We start from the raw sequence: 23,487 nt of genomic DNA, 5'->3' as shown, positions 1-23,487 counted from the left end.
GATGTCAGTTCACTCAAATTGTGGTCTTTTGAACATTTTAACAAACTGATTCTAGGTTTAAATTCCTCAGCCCAACTTTCTCTAGAGAATTCAGAGACCAGTCATGCAAAAACATAGAATAGAATCTGTATTTATGCAACCAAGGTAAGTGTCTTATGACTGAGAACATAATGCCCTGGGCTGGGTAGAGAGAAGGCTGCTGCCTTTATGTTGTAGGCAATTGGGCTGTTTGCCTTGCCCCCAACTAGCAGCCCCACCCCATATCACTCCATCAGCATGGCTGCCTCCTTGGCCATTTGTCTGGTCCTTTCTGCAGATAAGCATGCATTATAAAATAAAAAATTGTCTTCATTGGAGGGGGTCTCAAAGCTAATGACTCCCTTAAGTGGGGCTTAGTTTGATAGCTAACTTCAACCAGAATGGGGAATAGATAAGATGTCTGCACGAGAAAACGGGAGATGGAACAAATTGTTTAAATAAAGGGACCAAAAATGGTGGGTTTTGGGTGGCGGGGGGGTCCACATACTTGTTGAAGATAGCAGGGTCATAGTTGATTTGGAGTAGAGGAAAAATGTGGGAGTTAGCGGTCAGTGTTTTTAATATAAAAATGTTTATGCCAGTTTACATGTTTACAAAATAGTATGTAATAAATCTTTACGTATCTACTATCCAGGTTCAACCACAATCCACCTATGATAAGTCTCATCTGTTTTTCTGGAAACCTACCCTTTTGCCCCCCTCCCCCACTTCCCCTTACATATAAATAAGAGCAATCTCAGGTAATTTATTGATTCAAGCATTGTCCCAATTGAAGAATCACTTTGCCTCACTTTCTTCTCTCTCCTTCTCTTTCCCACTCTCCCTCCCTCCCCACCCCATTTTAGCTCTATTTTCAACTCTCAGCACTGCAGCTCTGACAGTCCAACTCTTCTAAAACACACATCTGTAAAGGTCAGCCCTGCACCCTGAGCAGCTCAAGGGAGGAACTGTACCAGCAGTGCCTCATGCCTCCGCCTTTCTCTGCCCTGGACTGATGGTTCCACAATGGCAGTGGGTGAGGCCCTGGTGCACATCAAAGTCAATCTTCTACTGCTTTGGTTTGGGGTGTCTCTGTCCAATTCTGGCCACTCGCAGGCCAAGCCCTCTCAGGGCTTCTCTAGAGAAGTCGTGATCCCCTTGAAGGTGACCAGCAGGGACCAAGATGCTAAGGCTCCGGGCTGGCTCTCCTACAGCCTGCGGTTCGGGGGCCAGAGACACATTGTCCACATGAGGGTCAAGAAGTTCCTGGTTTCCAGACACCTACCAGTGTTCACCTACACGGACCAGCATGTCCTCCAGGAGGATCAGCCTTTTGTTCCTGATGACTGCTACTACCATGGTTATGTGCAGGGGGTCCCAGGGTCCCTGGTGGCCCTCAGTACCTGTTCTGGAGGTTTTCAAGGAATGCTGCAGATAAATGACCTTGCTTATGAAATCGAGCCCATCAGGCACTCTACCGCATTTGAACACCTGGTGTATAAGATAGACAGTGATGGCACACAGTCCCCACCTATGAGATGTGGCTTGACAGAAGAGAAAATTGCACGCCAATTGGAGTGGCAAGAGTTGCCCAAGTCCACTCTGACGCAAAGTTCGTATGCGAACTGGTGGACTCACTTGCGATTTCTTGAGCTGGCAATAGTTGTGGACCACTTTCGATACCTGTACTCCGGAAGGAATGTGTCAGCAGTGCAGCGTGAACTACTTAATGTTGTCAGTATGATAAATCTCTTATACCGCCCTTTCAAGCTGAATGTAATTTTGACCGGAGTTGAGGTCTGGAATCAAAAAAACCTAGTTCCCACTGATGACATGGATCAGCTCCTGGATGACTTTGGTCTCTGGAAGTTTGTCAATCTTGATGGCCGACTGCAACATGATGTGGTCCATCTTTTCATAAAAAAATTTTTTGGGATTAAGCTTGGCATTGCCTACACTTCAGGAGTATGCCGGAAGCCTTTTAATACTGGAGTTGATGTTTTCCTAGACCACAATGTGAACTCTTTTGCACTTACTGTGACCCATGAGCTTGGCCATAATATGGGGATGCAGCATGACACCGCATGGTGTGTGTGTGGTTTCAAGTGGTGCGTGATGGCAGCCATGAAACAGCTAACGATTAAATTCAGCAACTGCAGTTATGCCCAGTATTGGGACACTACGAGTCGTACCGGTTCGTGTATTTACACTCCTCCATCTCCAGGGAATATTTTTAGGTTACAGTATTGTGGGAACCTAGTTGTTGAAGGAGGAGAGGAGTGTGACTGTGGATCTGTAAAGCAGTGTGAACAAGATCCCTGTTGTCTGTTGAACTGCACTCTGAGCCCTGGTTCTGCTTGTGCTCTTGGGCTGTGTTGCAAAGACTGCAAGCTCATGCCATCAGGGACTCTGTGCAGACAACAGATCAGTGAATGTGACCTCCCAGAGTGGTGCAATGGGACATCCCACCAGTGCCCAGAAGATGGGTATGTGCAGGATGGGATTCCCTGTGGTGACAATGCCTACTGCTATGAAAAGAGTTGTAATAGCCACGACAAACAGTGCAGGGCGATTTTTGGAGAAGATGCAAGGAGTGCATCTCAGGAGTGCTACAAGGAAATCAACTCCCAGGGAAGCCGTTTTGGCCACTGTGGTCTAATTGGCAAGGGATACCGAAAATGTAATACCTTAGATATCTTCTGTGGGAGAGTTCAGTGTGAAAACGTATCAGTTATTCCTAACCTGACAGAACATACTACAGTACATCAGCTTCAGTTAAATTTCACCAGTTGCTGGGGCACTGATTATCATTTAGGGATAACCATACCTGATATTGGTCTAGTGAAAGATGGCGCAGTGTGTGGTCCAGGAAAGATATGTGTCCACCAGAAGTGTGTCGATATGACTCTTGTGTCAGAAGACTGTCAGAATGAGAACTGCCACATGAGGGGAGTCTGCAATAATAAACAGCATTGCCACTGCAGCCAGGGGTGGGCGCCTCCCAACTGCACGCTAAAAGGCGATGGAGGTAGTATTGATAGCGGCCCACCTCCTTCTGGGAAAGAAGGACCACAGGCAAAGTTGTCTTATCTTTTTTTATTGTGGCTTATTCCTTTGATGGCTTTATTTTTAGGTTGCTTCCTTCTGCTTTGTATGAAAAAGAAAAGAAAAAAGGAAGAAGAGGTAGAGGGGAAAAAAGAAGAGGTAGAGGGAAAACAAGAAGAAGAGGAACCTGAGGACAAAGGGGAACAATAAGGCTTCTGCTTCATTTTAAAAATCTCCAGTTTTTTAATAGTAGAGAAACATGCCTACTATTTAAAGAAAAAATTTAAGGATCTCTCATGTCTGGATCATATTATACTGAAGGATTCCTAGCACGTTCTTACTTCCTCTTCAGTGTTTCAAGCAATATTAAAAGTTCATTTTTTTTTTCTGGAAGTCGTCTCTTATTTTTTTAAAGAGAATGTTTATAAGAATTTATTGGAGCCCTGGCTGGTGTGGGTCAGTTGATTGGATGTCATCCCGTGCACTGAGAGGTCACCTTTTTGATTCCTGGTCAGGGCACATGCCCAGGTTGCCAGCTCGATCCCAGTAGGGGGCATGCAGGAGGCAGGCAATCAATGGTTCTCTCTCACATAGATGTTTCTCTCCTTCTCTCCCTCTCCTTTCCTCTCTGGAATATCAATAAAAAAGTATGTTTTAAAAAGAATGTATTTGAGCCAAATTGACAGCATACTGGGGAGCAAGATCTCAAATGCTCCATGGAAGGCGTCTCTTTCTGTATCCTGAATGAAGGGACAGACAGCAGGTGTAAACCTTCCCCCGCCTTTGCATTGTAAGACGTAATGTCTGGGAAGTGCCACTATACACCCCATTTCTGTTTTGCCAGCTCTCTTTCAGGTAGCTATGCCAAAAGGGGGCAGTAGACGTAGCCTGGGATGAAGGATGAGGGGAGAAGGAGTTTACTTTCCTGTGTGGTAAAAGTTACACATAGTGTCATTTTGGCTGGGGCCATTCACTCTGGTTGCCATGTTCGGTTTGGGATTCCAGTTTTGTTGGCTTTGTTAGAACCACCCTCATCCTTCCTTAGAAGCACCAGCACCAGCTGGCCACGGACACCCTCAGAGTTGTGAGTTCAGTGCTGGGGTTAGCAGGGTGATCCTCCTCCGAGTTCCTGAAGCGTGAGCGCCAGCTGGTCACTTGCCCTCCTTAAAGAGTCTTGGTCCCTGCTCTGCAGAGGAGCTCCTTTAATACACTCAACTTTTCTTTGTTCCCCTGGCCCTAGGGCAGTGGTTCTCAACCTTCCTAATGCCGCGACCCTTTAATACAGTTCCTCATGTTGTGGTGACCCCCAACCATAACATTATTTTTGTTGCTACTTCAGAACTGTAATTTTGCTACTGTTATGAATCGTAATGTAAATATCTGATATGCAGGATGTATCTAGGCAACCCCTGTGAAAGGTAAGGGCATGTACCTGCAGCCAAGGTACATGCCCTTGACCGGAATCGAACCTGGGACCCTTGAGTCCACAGGCCGACGCTCTGTCCACTGAGCCAAACCGGTCAGGGCTGGCATGTGCATTTCTTACTGCTTGAGTTAAGATGTTCCTCTGGGACCTCCAGAGAAATGGTGTCAGCGGTGGTCTCTGGTCTTTTGTAAGAAATTCATTCCAACACACCTTCTTCCCTAAATATTCTGACCCCCATATTCACTTCTCTGCCAAGTAGTTCTAGTATCTCTGCCTCAATTATTATAGTCCACCTACATTTCCAAGCCTCAAAGATACAACAATTCCAGCCGGCCAGCATGGCTCAGTTGTTGAGAACATTGACCTATGAATCAGAAGGTCACTGATGTTTCTATGTCTCTCTCCCTCTCCCTTCCTCTCTTAAATCAATAAAAAAAATATATATATATATTAAAAAGAAAGGAAGGAAGGAAGGAAGGAAGGAAGGAAGGAAGGAAGGAAGGAAGAAAGAAAGAAAGAAAGAAAGAAAGAAAGAAAGAAAGAAAGAAAGAAAGAAAGAAAGAAAGGAAAACTTCTACAGAAGAAAGAAAGAAAGAAAGAAAGAAAGAAAGAAAGAAAGAAAGAAAGAAAGAAAGAAAGAAAGAAAGGAAAACTTCTACAGAGACTTCACTGTTTCTGACTCGGTGACACAGCGAGTCACCGAGGTCTTCACAGAAAGTGAATTTGTTTAAAAAATAAATAAATAAAAATAAAATAAATAAGGGGGTGCTCAGGATTTAACATTCTTGCAAAGATACCTAGAACTGATTCTAACGTGCTGCTGGAATTATTGCATTTTTTTTTTAAATTTATTTAGAGAGGAAGGGAGAGGGAGAGAGGTATAGAAACATGATGAGAGAGAATCATTGATTGGCTGCCTGCTGCACACCCCCCAACAAGGATCGAGCCCGCAACCCAGGCCTGTGCCCTGACCAGGAATCGAACCTGGGACCTTCAGTCTGCAGGCCAACGCTCTATCCACTGAGCCAAACTGGCTAGGGCTGAGCACCCCCTTATTTAAAAGCTTTCCCTTGTATAATCTTACATTCTATTTCTCCTGAAACAATATCCTCAGCATCTGTTCCTATATATTCCTGGCTCTCAAAGCTCTCTTGACCGGTGATCTACTTCTTCTCATACTGAGAACTGTACTGACCTAGTTATTGGTCTGGGTGCAATAAGGAAAAGGCAAGAACAGATCTTTAGGAGGATAAGCATGATCTTTGGTGGAACATGGTCTCCAGGCAATGAGATGCTGAGCTCTTCCAGCAAAGGGTAAGGAGTGAGTTCTGCTGGCCCAGGTGTTCATGAGAATCTCAGGATTCAAATTTTCAGATGCAGCCACTCAAATGTCATCCTCAATCTCAGGATGGCATTTCTTCCTTAATAGGATTTTTACATAGGAAACATACCAGAGTTCTAAATTCAGTGATCTTTATAAATATGCATATTTGTGACAAATCTTGGGTATCATTTTCAACACAGTCTATAGAATGAGATTCTCTTCAAACATTGTCATAGAGGTCTTAGGACTTTCACACCATGTCTGAGTTATATGAAGTAAGCCTGTCATTTTCTTTCTTCATGGCTTCTTCACCAGTTAACTAACTTCATAATCTTCATATTTCTAATTCAAACATGAGAGCTATTGTATAAGCCAGGGCACCACTGCCATCTGTACCTCATCTAAACACCCTCAAGTGAGAGTCTTAGTTTCTGGTGTTGCAGCACACCAGTTGTTACAAATCCACCGGCTGCAACTGTGAGTCCTAGTGGCCTTCTGACAAATAAGCAATCCAGTTCTAGAATCTCACATCCTACGCATTTCCTTTTAAAGAACACTTCTGGCCGAAACCGGTTTGGCTCAGTGGATAGAGCGTCGGCCTGCGGACTGAAAGGTCCCAGGTTCGATTCCGGTCAAGGGCATGTACCTGGGTTGCGGGCATATCCCCAGTAGGAGATGTGCAGGAGGCAGCTGATCGATGTCTCTCTCTCATCGATGTTTCTAACTCTCTATCCCTCTCCCTTCCTCTCTGTAAAAAATCAATAAAATATATTAAAATTAAAAAAAAAGAACACTTCTGATACTAACCATCCCTGACCCTGAGTCCCTGAGATAAAAATTTGAGTGTGAGGCAGCTTATTAGAAATACAGTCCCAAGATGTGAGTCCATGGTGAAAGAGTGGAAAACGGAGACAGAAAAGGGTTGAAAGCAAGTCAAGCATACATGGATGACCATGTGAGCCACCAGGACAGAATTCTACTGCGGCCTGTCTGAGACACATTGTCAGACACCTCACACTTATCCCATGAGGATTGGGGGAGCTGTGAGATATATTTACAAAATATCTCTCATTGGTTAACAGTTACTTCCGGATGTATTAACCTCCTCTTGCTCCCAGCCTGCTCCTGACTGGGCCAAGCACTCTCCTGTAAAGTACAAAGGCATTAGTGTATATAGGAGTTGTCGCCAGTACAACAGAAGATAGATTTGCATTTAATCCTTGCCCTAGCATCTGTTTTCTAGGGGACCTGCATACAGTAGAGGTTTATGGCCCACCCTGCATCCCGGCAGTTACAGTAGACAATGTCCGTCTCTGACAGTTTCCCACTTTAAGTGTTGTAGCTCACTTCTTTTCCTGATAGCTTTCTCCTGCGTCACGGAGGGGTATTCTGAGGCGTACTTCACATGGCTTCTTATTGAGTCTGCAGGGGGATAGCCCCAGTAGCTCACAGTGGGAACTTGCTCATTAATATGCTCTTTTTGTGCTTCCAAATAAGCTAACTCAACCTAAATCCTGGTCTTAGAATTTGCTTTTTGGGGAATCCAAATAAAATAGCAGGTAAGACTCTATGTTTGCAATAGGAGGTTCATTCTACAAAATCATAAAAAAATATTTTTTTAATTTTTTAAAAATATATTTTATTGATTTTTTACAGAGAGGAAAGGAGAGGGATAGAGAGTTAGAAACATTGATGAGAGAGAAACATCGATCAGCTGCCCCCTGAACACCCGCTACTGGGATGTGCCCGCAACCGAGGTACATGCCCTTGACCGGAATCGAACCTGGGACCCTTCAGTCCACAGGTCGACGGTCTATCCACTGAGCCAAACTGTTTAGGGCCATAAAAATATTTTTAAAATATATAAATCCTATATAAGCTTAAAAGAATTATTCAATTGATAAATTTGACTATCATCAAATGTACCTTATTTTTTTTAACAAAAATAAAACAACTTCAAAAGACAGTAAACTGGAACAGCTGCCTTTTGTCTCCAGATGGCCATATACACTTAAAACAGGTGGATATTCTCCAAGTTTAATCAGATTGTGTTATTGGTTCATGCTTCCCTGTTTCTATGGCTCTACTACATGTCCTTTTCTTCTTTCTATCCCTGGCTGGTAGCTTGTTAGATGTTATCCTCATACATTCCTAGAGTGCATCAAAGGGATGACCACAAAGTGACAGAAGCACATAAGTAGAACACATAACATTTCCCAAGGAAATGCCTTTCCAAAGGTATGATGTTTAAACTCTATGGAGAGAAAAATTGAAGTTTTCCAGGGCCTGGGTACAGATGGTGGGTGGGGGTGGGGGTGGTAAACAGCATTTTTGGAATGAGAATTGCATGTACAGATGTGCAGACACACAACACAGCCAACTCTATTCAGAACAGAAAATATTCAGAGGGTGCAAAGTATGCAAAACATAATGGAAAATGATATCAAAAAGATCATCTGACTCAATGTGCAAAGACTATCATGTAGAAGCTATCTAGATCATACATACATAGACGGTACCTGATTAGATATGTATTTCCAAGAGACAGGCTTTCCAAAAGCATTGAAAACAGAATAGGAAGATAAATTTGGGACAAAGAGGCTGCTGAAGGGTAAGAACCAAAGGGAGCATTATAAATACACACTATTTTAAATATTCAATGTCCAGTTTTGAGCAGGACCTTCAGTGGTTTTAAAAACAGGAGTAAGCCCTGGCTGGTTTGGCTCAGTGGATAGAGCGTCAGCCTATGGACTAAAGGGTACCAGGTTCGATTCCTGTCAAGGGCATGTACCTTGGTTGCGGGCACATCCCCAGTCTGTGGTGTGCAGGAGGCAGCTGATCGATGTTTCTCTCTCATCTATGTTTCTAACTCTCCCTCTCCCTTCCTCTCTGTAAAAAAAAAATCAATAAAAATATATTAAAAAAATAAAAACAGGAGTTTTATTTTTAATCTTCCTAATTAATTTCATTTAATTGATAATCCATTTATAATATTTTTCAAATATTTATTGTATATAAAGCACTGTTCTATATATTGGGATGAAACAGTGTGCAAAAACAGATATAAACAACCCTGCCCTCACAGAAAGTATGTTCTGGTATTCAAAGAAAATACTCCAAGAGGATACCAAACCACTAAATTAAGGCACAGAAAGCAGACAAACTTGGTTAGAAAACACAGAGGGTACAGGGCCAGGAGTTTTTCTTAAACAATAAATTGTTTATACTTTAACAGGAATTTCTTTGGTTACCAAATAGACCCAATAGTTTGGGTGGGACAAGCAATAGTATCCTCTTCCTTTTCAGATTTTGGAGCAGAATGTTAGAAATTTTAAGTAATTTTCCCAACTTCATTACATCTCTTTTGATAATAGGAGACACTGTCCCTACAGGGAATCCAGGCCTGTGCATTTCCATCCTCTGGTCATTGATGGGGTGTCCCATTGCACCACTCTGGAAGGTCATATTCATTGACCTGGTTTCTACAGAATTCTGTTGATGGCATGAACTTGCAGTCCCAACTTGTTCTATGCTTATCCTTGGGAAAACATTTCCAAGATTCCAAATTTCAATCCCAATCAAAATCACATAAGTACCCAACTGTTGATAAATGGTATTCACTATGTTGACAACAAGAAACGTATTCTCTTTACCTTTGAGAAATTACTTTGGGAATAAATGGAGAGGCAAGACTCACTCATAGGCCTTTAGATGTCTGTCTCCCAGCTTTCCCATGAGTCATATATGCACTCAAGAAACACAAAGTGTACCAACTCAGAGGGAAACTGGAGCTTTATTTGCTGTTTACACAATGAATAGTAGTTAGGAAGATGTTGGGAATAACCTTTTCTTGATGGCGATGTTTCTGATATTGATCTATATAAAGGAAGGTCTCTGCATATATTTTTTTTTTTTGGTGAACTGTCGGAAATGTGCTTCAGGCACGTAACATTGCTACCTCCAAGAAACTAAAACTTTATAATGCGTAAGATATTAAATTAGAGGCATTTTCTTAATCAGAAGGGTGAGCCTTGGTCTTCTAGGGACCTACACGTTTTTGGAGATATATAAATACAGTAGTCAACAGTAGGAGCAAAACAGACAAACTAAGAATCATAACTAGAAAGAACACGCCTTTTCTGGCAGATGCCGGGCCACTGTCAACACTACCTCCGTAGCCTCTGTGCAGGCAGTAGGGTGGGGACCACCCATAGCCACAGTGGCAGTGATGTTTATTATTGCAGACTCCCTTCATGTTGCAGGTCTCAGGCAGGCAGACTTGTGATAGGAGGGGGAGACTGACACACTTCTTCTGTATGCAGATCTTTCTTGAACCACACATGGTGCCATCTTTCACTTCACCGATATCAGGTGTGTTTATCCCTAAATGATAACCGACACTCCAGCAGGTGACACCATTGATATGTGTGTGCTGCAAACCAGAGTGATCTCTTAGATGGGGAATGTTTCTTACATTCTCACACTGAACTCTCCCACAGAAGGTATCTGAGGTATTACATTTTAGGTATGTCGTACTATTTAGACCACAGTGGCCAAAAAGGTTTCCCTGGGAGTTGATTTCTTTGTAGCACTCCTGAGATGCACTCTTTGCATCGTCACCAAAAATCGCCCTGCACTGTTTGTCGTGGCTATTACAACTCTTTTCATAGCAGTAGGCATTGTCACCGCAGGGAATCCCATCCTGCACATATCCATCTTCTGGGCACTGGTGGGATGTCCCATTGCACCACTCTGGGAGGTCACATTCACTGATCTGTTGTCTGCACAGAGTCCCTGGTGGCATGAGCTTGCAGTCTTTGCAACACAGCCCAAAAGCACAAGCAGAACCAGGGCTCAGAGTGCAGTTCAACAGACAACAGGGATCTTGTTCACACTGCTTTACAGATCCACAGTCACACTCCTCTCCGTCTTCAACCACATCATTTCCACAGCGCTTCAGCATAAGCATTTCCCCTGTACTTGGAAGATTGTGCAGACATGATCCCTGGTTTAAAGTGGTCTTTGTAAAATCGGCATAACTACAGTTGGTGAATCTTTCTGCCGGCATTCTCATAGCACTCATGATGCAACCACTTTGCCCACACCAGCAGAATTCTTCATCATGCTGCATACCCAAAGTATGGCCTAACTCATGGGCCACGGTGAGGGCAAAGAGAGACCAGGGGTCTTCTTGGAAATTATTAACTCCACAGTCGATAGGAGGACGACATATTCCTGCAACATAGGCTATACCGAGTGTATGTATAAGTGAATTTTTAATGAAAATATGGGCAGCATCACAACGTAGCCTCGAAAGACTGATTTGTTTCCACTGAGCAAAATCCTCCAGAACCTGTTCTATGCTTGTCATTGAGAAAACATTTTCATGATTCCAAATCTCAATCGCAATCAAAATCACATAGGTATCCAACTGCTGATAAATGGAATCCACTATGTTGATAACAAGATATACATCTTCCTGCACCTTTGAGAAGTTACTTTGGGAGTAAATGAAGAAATTTCGATCTACCACCACAACCAGCTCCAGAAACCATGAGTGGGTCCACCAGTTATCAATTGAATTTTGTTTCAGAGTTGTTTTCGCAGCAGCCTCTTCTAATCCCAGTTGTTGGTGTGCTACATCCTTCTTTGTTAAGCCACATTGAATTGGTGGGAATTGTGTCTCATTAGTGTTTATCTTATACACCAGGTGTTCAAATGTGGTAGAGTGCCTGATGGGCTCGATTTCATAAGCAAGGTCATTTATCTGTAGCATTCCTCGAAAACCTCCAGAACAGGTACTGAGGGCCACCAGGGATCCTGGGACCCCCTGCACATAACCATGGTAGTAGCAGTCATCAGGAACAAAAGGCTGATCCTCCTGGAGGACATGCTGGTCTGTGTAGGTGAACACTGGTAGGTGTCTGGAAACCAGGAACTTCTTGACCCTCATGTGGATAATGTGTCTCCAGCCCCCTAACTGAATGCTATAGGAGAGCCAGCTCGGAACCTGTGAACCTCTGCTTTTGCTTGTCACCTTCAGGGGGACCACCACTTCTGGGGAGCTGAGGTGTTGAGAAAGCCTAGCCTGGGAGAGGCCAGAAAGGGATACAAACACCCCAAGCCAGAGCAGCAGGATAACAATTCTCATGGACACCCTGGCCTCACTAGCCTCCATTATGGAGCTGCCATTACGGAGTCATCTATCCAGACAAAAAGCGTGTGTGAGGCACTGTTGGTCTGGCTCCTGCCTCTGAGCTGGTCATTGTGCAGAGCTGGCCTTTAAGGATCTGATTCCTGGCAGAGCTTCAGTGCTGAAATTGAAAATAAAAACAAGGGTGGGGAAGGTGATGGGAAGTAAGGAAAGTGGGAGAAAGAATTGAATGGTGAAAAGTGATTAATAAATCATGAAAATGCTTTAGATTTGCTTTCAATAAATGGGGGCGGGCAGTTGGAGGTTATAGATAACACAGAATTGGCCATATGTTGATCATTGGTGCAGTTGGATATACTTGGGTTTTAATTTAATCTGATTAGGCTTGTGTAGGGGAAATGGAAATGAAGATGCCTGACCCACTACCAATAATCTGCTGGACTCTGAATTAATCCCTAGTCAATACTTCTTTTAACCTGATTCAAATCCTTCTATGTCATCTGTCCATACAGCTTCCTTTATGACTTCAGCTCTATTTTTTTTTATGACAAAGAAAGAAGGAGAAAGAGAACCAAAATGAATCCTAAACCTCTTCACAGAGCTCCTCTATATATACTTATCATATTAAACTTGAGCTTTCCCTAAAGCTCACGTTAGAGCAGTGGTTCTCAACCTTCCTAATGCCGCGGCCCTTTAATACAGTTTCTCATGTTGTGGTGACCCCCACTTTCATTGTTACAAATTGAACATAATTACAGCATAGTGATTAATCACAAAAACAATATGTAATTATATATGTGTTTTCTGATGGTCTTAGGCAACCCCTGTGAAAGGCTCGTTCGACCCCCAAAAGGGTCGCGACCCACAGGTTGAGAACCGCTGCTTTGGCGAAATCCAATTCTCAGAAGCCCTATATACTTCATGGTTCAGAGTCTGGGTTCCTATTCTCCCCATGAAGTCATTTCCAAACTATTCATCCTGCTACATTTCACTACACTAATTTTTAACTTTTTTCCCCTCACTCTTCCATTAACCACTCCCTATCATTCTTATACAAACTTCAAGACAGTCTTATGCTCCATCAAAAATCATGAAAATGATAGCAAGTATATAGACAACTCATCTGAAAACCAGAAGGATTTTTCAACCTCTCCAATTCAGCTTCAGTGTACCTCAGTTTACCCACCCATAGCCATAATCTATACCTCGTCGTCACCAAATGAAGCAAAACCAAACCATTTCTTATACCCCAAGCAACTTACCAATAACTGTAATCATTCCAGCTCTCCTTACTCATGCTATACCTATTCCTTAAACTCAAAGAGAACCCACATATTTTTGTCTTTCATTATCTCCCATTTCTCTCAATCTCATGCCTTTGCCTTCAGTTCCATTCCATTTGAGTCTAGTTGGTCAGTTCTATCACTTCAACCACTTTATGACAAAACCTTTAATTCCCAAAAGCTCTACAGTAATTCTAATTTGCAAAAGAAAGAAAACTGGTTTAATTCTGTCATATACTTTTTCCATTTCTATACCAAAACTCCCATACACCACAGCAACACTTATGCCAAAATTTGGGGGGTGTTTGTGGCCGTTGGGTCACAATATAAAATGGATTTATCACTTTGGAACACAGTATAAATGTATATCTACAGTGATGCCAAATTCAAAGATAAAATGGCTTCTAAGATTTTCACCAGTACAAACTAATCTGAATTCATGCCCATTTCTACTTTTCCTTCACCCCACTCTATATCCCAATCCAAGATCACATCTCCTACGTACTTGAGGACTGATCCGGTCAATTTTCCCTACTTTCAACTCTATTTTGTCTTATTTTATCAGTTTTTAAAAATGTGTTTTCATTGATTTCAGCGGGAGAGGGGAAAGGAGAAGGGGAAAGAGATGGAAACATCAATGATAAGAGAGAATCATCAGTTGGCTACCTAATATAATAAGGGCAATCATGCCCCCAACCTGGGATTAAGCCCCAACCCAGGCATGTGCCCTGACTGTGATCTCCTGGTTCATAGGTCAATGCTCAACCACTGAGCCACACTAGTCAGGTTATTTTACCAGTTTTTAACTGATAATTAGAGTAAGCAATTCATTCTAGTTTGCCCTAGAGTCCCAATGGTCGGCAAACTCTTTAGTCAACAGAGCAAAATATCAACAGTACTTCTTCAAAATAGACTCTCCCAGGCCGAAAACCGACTTCTGCGCATGGGCCACGAAGTTTCAATCGCACTGTACGTGCGCACCCACACGTGGTATTTTGTGGAAGAGCCATACTCAAGAGGCCAAAGAGCCGCATGTAGCTCGCGAGCCGCAGTTTGCCGACCACTGCCCTAGACTGTCTCGGTTCCTGGTTTTTAAACCACAAGTCTTGTATCCCAGCAACCCCTTCAGTCCTAGGTAAACTGGAATGGTTAGTCAAACTATCCACAACACCTTACCCCACTCATGCTCAAGTCTCTCTCATCTTTAAAAAGGAAAACAAAACAAAAATTAAACTTCACATTATCCTATATAATAAGAAGCTAATATGCTAATTAGACCGAACAGCAGAGCAAGTGTCCGGACGACCTTCCCAATGAAGAGGGGAATGCAAGGGCTGACCGAGGAGGTGGGGCTGCGAGGGCCGAGCCCCTTGCACAAATTTCATGTATCGGGCCTCTAGTCCAACATAATATTCTGGCTATCAGCTTGTACATAGAGCCAAATTTGATGAATGACTTACCAGCAGAAGAAACAGTAGTTTCCATGATCTTTTCTTCCTAGACTGTTAGTACTACACTCATCAATGAACAAAGATTGGTCGTTGAGACCTCACATAACAAAGGGAAACATTAGCCCACCCCCGTTTGTCTCTCAGGTGACTAAATTCTATATTTAGCTGCTTAGCAACAAGAATCTTTCACTTCCCCAGAAACAACTGCCTCTGAAGAATATCTTGCTCTGGTTCCACAATTTCTATACAAATTTATGTCTGACTTTAATATAAATGGAATTGGGTAGCCTCCTCAACTCAATTCTATAGCCTCCTACAGTGCAGATGCATTTCTGCTCAATAATTTTGCTCATGCAATGGCACTGGCCTAGACTGTTAATCACTTCTCACTATTGGACTACCTTATAATAACTTTCTAGGTCAAGATCAAATTCTACATTCAGCATATATCTTCTGTAATCAAGACAATATTAATATTCTGTAATACCCTTTTAAATTACCATATTCTACATATATATATATATATATATATATATATATATATATATATATTTAAATATATTTTATTGATTTCTTACATAGAGGAAGGGAGAGGGATAGAGAGTTAGAAACATCGATGAGAGAGAAACATCGATCAGCTGCCTCCTTCACACTCCCTACTGGGGATGTGCCTGCAACCAAGGTACATGCCCTTGGCCGGAATTGAACCTGAGACCCTTGAGTCTGCAGGCTGATGCTCTATCCATTGAGCCAAACCGGTTAGGGCACCATATTCAATATATTTTAAATTATATAATTTATAACCTTGCTATTTTGTTTTATATACAAGTTTTTGAAATTGCATCTCCTATAAATTATAATGTTTTTAAGAAAAATATGCTCAAAATGGTTTGTGAGAGAATTTATGGTATAGTATTTGCCAAAATATATCATCTATAAGATTTCAACTATGTAAATATTGCATAGGGTAAAAACTAATTCAATGAAGTGTTAACTCTAACTCTGGATAGATTCTTTTTTAAAGGGATATAAAATCATGATCTCAGTTCATTTCCTGGAACAAAGTCAACTTTCAGATCCAGAATCTGTTGATTAGAGAGACTGGTGGTTTTCTAAGAGGAAGAACATATCAACATTATGACAAACACTAGTGTCCTGGTGCACGGACTCATGCACATTGAAAGGAAATTAATTAGAAGAAATATTTTAATATTGCTATTTGCCCTTTCTTTACAATAGAAGTGCAAACCAAATTCACGATCGACAAGGATGGATCGAAACACATACATGCAATTGGTGCCAGCGAGAGGTTTATATGTATTGTGCATGTGTGAGTCAACTTAGCCTTTTATATATGTACTAGAGGCCAGGTGCACGAATCTGTGCACAGTGGGACCCTAAGGGGGGTTGGGGTTGGGCCGGGACATGATCGGCCTTCTGGGAAGGCAGTGGGACACCCTTGCAGCCTGGGATTCCCGTCCTGCTGACATTCAGGCTGGTTATTAGGGGCCAACTGGCGGATGCTTTTATATTGTTTCTTCCTTGAGGAGAATCTATGGAGGGGAAGTGGCCGCAGTGCTGGAGGCCAACTTCCAGGAGGCCAGCAGCGCTGTCAGGATTGTTTGGTGTGTGGCCCATTCTCTGGAGATTGGACCTGCAAGACTACTGAAGGAGTGAGTGGCTGCCGCCTGGCTGGTGGGCTGCTGGGCTAGGTAGGTCAGCTGAGTGATGCTCTTGCTATGGGAACACACGGACCACTAGGGGGCAGCTCCTGTGTTGAGCATCTGCCCCCTGGTGGTCAGTGTGCATCATAGCGACTGGTCGTTTGGTCACTCAGGCTTTTATATATATACTAGAGGCCCGGTGCACAAAAATTTGTGCACTCGGGGAGAAGGGAGGGTCCCTCAGCCCGGCCTGTGCCCTCTCGCAGTCTGGGACCCCTCGGGAGATAACGACCTGCTGGCTTAGGCCTGCTCCCGGGTAGCAGAGGGCAGACCCAATCCCTAGGTGCAGCCCCTGGTAGGGCTCAGAGCAGGGCTAATTGGGGAGTTGGGGCGCTGCCCCCTGTCATGCACAGAGCAGGGCGGATAGGGAGGTTGCGATGCCACCCTCAGTCACACTCAGGATAGGGCCGATTGGGGGGTTGGGGCACCGCCCCCTGTCACACTCAAGGCAGGGTCGATGGGGAGGTTGCGGCGCCACCCCCTGTCATGCACAGAGCAGGGCCCATCAGGGGGTTGGAGAGCTCCCCCCTGTCACGCACAGAGCAGGGCCGATCAGGGGGTTGAGGAGCTCCCCCCTGTCATGCACAGAGCAGGGTCGATCAGGGGATTGGGGAGCTCCCCTCTGTCACGCACAGAGCAGGGCCCATCAGGGGGTTGGAGAGCTCCCCCATGTCATGCACAGAGCAGGGCCGATCAGGGGGTTGAGGAGCTCCCCCCTGTCACTCACAGAGTAGGGCCGATAGGGGAGTTGGGGCACCGGCCCCTGTCACACACAGAGCCGTAGGGCGATCAGGGGGTTTGGGCGCTGCCCCCTGTCATGCTGATCCCGGTGCCGGGAGGCCTCTCGGCTCCGCTGATCCTGGTGCTGGGAGGCATATTACCCTTTTACTATATAGGATAGAGGCCTGGTGCATGGGTGGGGGCCGGCTGGTTTGCCCTGAAGGGTGTCCTGGATCAGGGTGGGGGTCCCCACTGGGGTGCCTGGCCAGCCTGGGTGAGGGGATGATGGCTGTTTGCAGCTGGTCACACACCCTTCAGGTTAGGGGTCCCCACTGGGGTGCCTGGCCAGTCTGGGTGAGTGGCTGAGGGCTGTTTTCAGGCTGGCAGGTGACTGAAGCTCCCAACTGCTCCTTTTTTTCTTTTTTTTTATTCTGGGCCAGCTTTAGCTCTGGCTCCAGCTCTGAGGCCTCTGCTGCTGAAAGCAGGTATCTGGTTTGTTTAGGTTCTATAATCGAAACACTGCATCAACTCCAGCTCTGAGATCCCGGCTGGCTGAAAGCTGGTTTCTGGGGTTTTGTTTAGCTTCTATATTTGTTACAATGTTTCAAACTGCAAGCTCAGAGGCCGGCAAGGCTGGCGGGGAACATTGGAGTCCTCCATCACTGAAGCAAGCAAGCCTCATGTTAGCTTCCAGCTGCCTGGCTGCTGGCCGCCATCTTGGCTGGCAGTTAATTTGCATATCACCCTGATTAGCCAATGGGAAGGGTAGCGGTCGTATGCTAATTACCATGTTTCTCTTTTATTAGATAGGACTAGGGGCCCGGTGCACAAAATTCGTGCACTGGCGGGGGGGAGTGTCCCTCAGCCCAGCCTGCCCCCTCTCACATACTGGGAGCCCTCAGGGGATATCCTAGTGATGGCTTAGGCCCACTCCCTGCTCCCCTTGGGGATAGGGCCTAAGCTGCAGTCTGGCCTCCCTTTGTGGGAGGTGACCGGGTTGATCAGGAGAAGGCACCAGCCCCATCACCCCGCTGCTGCAGCCACTGCTAGTCACCGCAGCCAGCAAGGTTTTTTCATCAACACGGACTCCAGTCCCTTCACCATGAAAAAATGACAACTTTCTTTAGGCATTTTCAAGATGTGTCTGTCATATAATAATAATTTCTTTATTATTTTTTTATCCTCACCTGAGGATATGTTTCCATTGATTTTTAGAGAATGTGGAAGAGAAAAGGAAAGACAAAGAGAAACATCAAAGTGAGAGGAATACTTTGATTGGTTGCCTCCTGCATGAGTCCTGACCTGGGCCCCAGCCAGGGAGGAGCCTGCAAACTAGGTACATGCCCTTGGTCAGAATTGAACTCAGACCCTGCCATCGGCAGGCCAAGGCATTATCCACTGAGCCAAACCAGCTAGGGCAGGATATGACATTTCTTAGCCCTCTAGCAGCTGACTTTCGTTTTTTTTTGCCAGGAGTGTGGTGAAAAACCCTAGATCACCTTTTTGGATTCTTATTATCCAAGTTACTAAGAATATTACCAGTGGCATACAGGGAGCTTAACCAATGAGTGGTCAGAAAAGGTGTTTCCTTTGTAGTTCACACCAATTGCTGGTTTGCCTCCACACCCCCCCCTCCCCCAGGCCTGACGCCTCTGGCCCAGGCTTTAGGCCTGGGCAGGGGACCCCCATCTCCCCCTGATCACCAGCTCCACCCTCACGCAGGCCTGATGCCTCAGCCAGAGGCGTCGACCCCCATCACCCTTCAATCACCAGATGGGCCCCTCATCCAGGCCTGATGTCTTGGCCAGAGGCATCAGGCCTGGTCAGGGGACACCCCCCCCCCCCCCCATCGCCGGCTCTGCTCCCCACCCAGGCCTGATGCCTCTGGCCCAGGCATCAGGCCTGGGCAGGGGACCCTCATCTCCCTCCGATTGCCAGATCGGCCCCTCGCCCAGGCCTGATGCCTTGGCCAGAGGCATCGACCCCCATCACCCCCCAGTCACCAGATCAGCCCCTCTCCCAGGCCTGACACCTTGGCCGAGGCATCAGGCCTGGGCAGGGGATCCCCAGACTCCTCTGATTGCTGGCTCCAACCCCTGCCCAGGCCTGATGCCTCTGGCCCAGGCTTTAGGCCTGGGCAGGGGCCCTCATATCCCCCCGATCATCAGCTCTGCCCCCCACCCAAGCCTAATGCCTCTGGCTCAGGCATCAGGCCTGGGCAGGACACTCCCAGACCCCTCCAATTGCCAGCTCCGCCCCCCACCCAGGCCTGACGCCTTGGCCAGAGGCATCAACCCCCATCACCCTCCGATCACAGGATCGGCCCCTTTCCCAGGCCTGATGCCTGAGCGGTGGTTGCTGCCCTGATTGCCCCTCAGGAGCAGGGGGAGGTGAAGAAGCCCTCAGGGGCAATCAGGCTGGCAGCCACTGCTCGCACCTGCTGATGATGCCGCGTGATTGGGACCAGTGCTGGGCACCGGCAGTGGGTGTGAGTAGCAGCTCCAGCGCCAGCTGCGGGTGCAAGTGGGGCTGGCACTGGCAGTGGGTGCCAATGGCAGCTCCAGCTCTTTCAGTAGGTGCAAGCAGGGCCAGCGCCGGGAGCAGGTGCGAATGCCAGGTGGGACTGCGGCACGCGGGAGCAAAGAATTTTTAGTAACCACCAGAGGCTCACCCTGATGACGGCAGCCAATGCCCTGCCTTATTCTGGCACCCCCACTCACTTGCTCCACCATCCCACTGAAGTCAATGTTCACCATGTTCTGACACGCCCTCTGGTGGTCAACACATGTCATAGTGACTGGTTGTCCAGTTGTTCACTTTTTGGTCTATTTGCATATTAGACTTTTATTATATAGGATAGATAAACTTGCTTAATTAGATCTGCTTTCTGATTTAGCTAAACTTTTTCCAGCCCAGTGAAGCACCCCAACTTCGCTTTCAGGTAATTGTCAGCAACTCAGAAGTAAATATCAACATGAAGCACATTATTATTATAGATCACGCAGGGAGAAGAAAGGGTAAAATATTGAACTATAGCAGCGTTTGACTATTCTGCACAGTGAGAAAACCTGAAGTCATTTTTAAGTTCCACCATTTCTTCTTTTCAGTTGGGTCAAGTGTCTAAACTTTCAAAATCTTTATTGTCTTTCTACTGAATCTCCTATCTACCTACTCCAGGACTTCTGTGAGGATCAAATGAGATGAGGCACAGGAAAACGCTTCGCAAACATTTGGTTGAACTGTAAAATGTTTTCACCTGGCTATAAAGCAAATCGGGTTCCTGGGCTGAAGAAACTCCAAGGAGGCTAGTTGCTAGGGAGAGGAAGCTGAGCATTTCTGTGTGACGTCATTACCCGGCACCCACAGCAACTATTTCCGGGCTGGGCTGGGCTGTGGGCCACATTTTGCGCCATGGGGTCTTGTCAGCATTGGTTGCAATTTGGCGAGATGTCGCTCCGGGGTGGTGGTGGGGCCTGTGTCCCACTTGGGGGAAGCCAAATGTTGATTTGTCAATACCAGGTCTGTGGTGCTGTTTATTTTTAAACTAGAGGCCCGGTGCACAAAAATTTGTGCACTTGGGCGGGGGGGTCCCTCAGCCCGGCCTGTGCCCTCTTGCAGTCTGGGACCCCTCAGGGGATGACCACCTGCTGGTTTAGGCCTGCTCCCGGGGGATTGGGCCTAAGATGGCAATCAGACATCCCTCTGGCAGCCCGGCAGCCCTCAGGGGATGTCCACTTGCCAGCGGGAAGCAGGCCTAAACTGCAGCCGGACATCCTTAGCACTGCTGAGGAGGTAGGAGAGGCTCCCACCAGCACCGCTGTACTGGCAGCCATCAGCCTGGCTTGTGGCTGAGCAGAGCTCCTCCCATGTGAGAGCGCCCTGACCACCAGAGGGCAGCTCCTGCATTGAGCGTTTGCCCCCTGGTGGTCAGTGTGTGTCATAGTGACCAGTCATTCCCAGTCTTTCTGCTGTTAGGGTCAGTTTGCATATTACCCTGTTACTATATAGAATAGAAGCCTGGTGCATGGGTGGGGGCAGGCTGTTTTGCCCTGAAGGGTGTCCCGGATCAGGTTGGGGGTCCCACTTGGGTGCCTGGCCAGCCTGGATGACGGGGCTGATGGCTGTTTTCAGCTGGTCACACCCCCTTCAGGGTGGAGGTCCCCACTGGGGTGCCTGTCCAGTCTGGGTGAGGGGCTGAGGGCTGTTTTCAGGCTGACGGGTGACTGAAGCTCCCAACCTCTCCTTTTTTCTTTTTTTTAATTCTGGGATTTATTTACCTTCTATGGCTGTCACTGGAACTGAGAGCCGGCTTTAGCTCTGAGGCTCGGCTCCAGCTCTGAGACCTCGGCTGCTGAAAGCAGGTATCTGGGCTTTGTTTAGCTTCTATAATTGAAACACTGTTGCAACTCCAGCTCTGAGGCCCGGCTGGCTGAAAGCAGGTTTCTGGGGTTTGTTTAGCTTCTATAATTGTGACATAGTTGCTTAGAGTGCAGCTCAGAGGCCGGCAGCGGCAGGCGGGTAAGCTTGGCTTCCTCCATCACTGGAGCAAGCAAGCCTCCTGTTCGCTTCAGCTGCCTGGCTGCCAGCCGCCATCTTGGTTGGCAGTTAATTTGCATATCGCCCTGATTAGCCGTTGGGAAGCGTGTTGGAGGTACAGTTAATTACCATGTTTGCCTATTATTAGATAGGATGGCTAGTGCGGGTCATGGCAACTCCTGCATTGAGCGTCTGCCCCCTGGTGGTCAGTGCACATCATAGCTACTGGTCAGAGTACCTGCCCCTTGGTGGTCATTGCTCATCATAGCTACTGGTTGGAAGGAAGGACGGATACTTAGCCTTTTATATATATAGACTAGCGGCCCAGTGCACAAATTCCTGTATGCCTGAGGTCTGGCTGGCCCGGCGCCGATCAGGGCAGATTGGGGCTGGGCCTGTCGGGAGGAGGAGACAGCGGGAGGTTGGCCAGCTGGCCCATCTCAATCAGGGTCTGATCAGGGCCTGGCTGGCTTGGGGGAGGGGCTGAGAGCGATTGGCTGGCAGGCCCCACCCCAATCAGACTCCAGCACCTTCTGCCTCATCTGCCCCCAAATGGGGTGGGGGGGAGCTGATCGGGGGCAGAGCTGTCTGGGGGAGGGGCTGTGAGCCGATTGGGGTGGTGGGGGTTCATCAGGGATGGGGCCAGCTGCGGGGAGGGGCTGCAGGCAGCTGGCTGGCCAGCCCTGCCCTAATTGGGGTTGGGGGCTGATCTGGGGTGGGGCTGGGCAGGAGGAGGGGCTGCAGGAGGTTGGCTGGCTGGCTCTGCTCCCTCTTGGGGTAAGGGGGGCAATCAGGGGCAGGGCCAGCTGGGGGGAGGGGCCACAGGGGAATTGGCCGGCCGGCTCCACCCCCGATTGGGAGGGTTCGCTGGCCTCAGTGGGCGTCATAGTGACTGGTCGTTCTGGTTGTTATGGCATTACAGTCACTGGCTTTTTATTTATATAGATATAATGTAATGATTATCTCAGTCCTTCCCTCAAGAAATCTATAGCCATTTTCTTGGGAGTCTGTATGCCACCCATAGAAATATTTATAGTTGAGAGGATCATTGGATATAGTGTCTGCATTGACATGGATGCCCAGAGCTACAAAACATCATCATGGACATTATTATAGTGTCAGCTTTTGGACATCAGTCCATAAGTGGAGTCCTAGCTGGCGTAGAGATTACAGTGGGTTCAGTGGTCTTCAGGCCAACCCAGGTAGGTAATTGGGATTGACAGCTTCAGCAGTTAGAATAACATTCTCATAGGGTCCTTAGTGTCATCGTGACACTGCAGGCAGAAGTTCTTAAATGTCCCTCTAACCCAGGCCAGCACAATAAATCAAAGACAATATTGTGTTCTGGATGGGAAGAGGGACATATGTGCCACCATTAAAGACTAAAACATGGGAGCCTGGACTCCAGCACCTTCTGCCTCATCCGATTTGGAGCTGGCTCAGGGTGGTCATTGTCTCCATACCCACATGCCTGTGCCTGCTGCCTATTTGGATGCAAGGTTTCCCTGCAATTATCATATGCTGCCACTAGGTGGTAGTAGACACAGCAGTATTTTGAGAAGTGCTTTTTTTTCTTTCTTTCTTTCTTCCCCGCCACCCCCCCTCCCCCTTACCCCCCAGGTCCCAGGTCTCAGATAAGACTTTGGATTCCAGAGAAACCAAGATGGCGGCATAGGTTAACGCCGGAGATCGCTGCCTCAAACAACCACTTCAGAGATATAACTAAAGGACAGAACGGACATCACCCAGAACCACGGGAAGGCTGGCTGAGTGGAAATTCTACAACTAGGAGGAAAGAGAATATCA

The 23,487-nt window shown here is 46.5% G+C and overlaps 2 protein-coding genes across 2 annotated transcripts; one reads left to right on the top strand and one right to left on the bottom strand.

Moving 5' to 3' along the window:
- The first annotated feature begins 685 nt into the window (after positions 1-685).
- On the top strand, positions 686-3,450 carry LOC118664814 (disintegrin and metalloproteinase domain-containing protein 20-like). Its single transcript, XM_036325359.1, has one exon. It carries the CDS (start codon positions 1,045-1,047, stop codon positions 3,271-3,273), a length of 2,229 nt encoding a protein of 742 aa, XP_036181252.1. The 5' UTR covers positions 686-1,044; the 3' UTR covers positions 3,274-3,450.
- A 6,194-nt stretch (positions 3,451-9,644) lies between these two features.
- On the bottom strand, positions 9,645-12,006 carry LOC118664809 (disintegrin and metalloproteinase domain-containing protein 21-like). Its single transcript, XM_036325346.1, has one exon. It carries the CDS (start codon positions 11,989-11,991, stop codon positions 9,853-9,855), a length of 2,139 nt encoding a protein of 712 aa, XP_036181239.1. The 5' UTR covers positions 11,992-12,006; the 3' UTR covers positions 9,645-9,852.
- Between the last annotated feature and the right edge of the window lie 11,481 nt (positions 12,007-23,487).

The sequence above is a fragment of the Myotis myotis genome, unplaced genomic scaffold, assembly GCF_014108235.1.
Source record: "Myotis myotis isolate mMyoMyo1 unplaced genomic scaffold, mMyoMyo1.p scaffold_m19_p_1, whole genome shotgun sequence".
Lineage (NCBI taxonomy): Eukaryota > Metazoa > Chordata > Mammalia > Chiroptera > Vespertilionidae > Myotis > Myotis myotis.
Note: the sequence above shows the minus strand (reverse complement) of the source record. Positions and strands in the feature narration are given on the sequence as shown.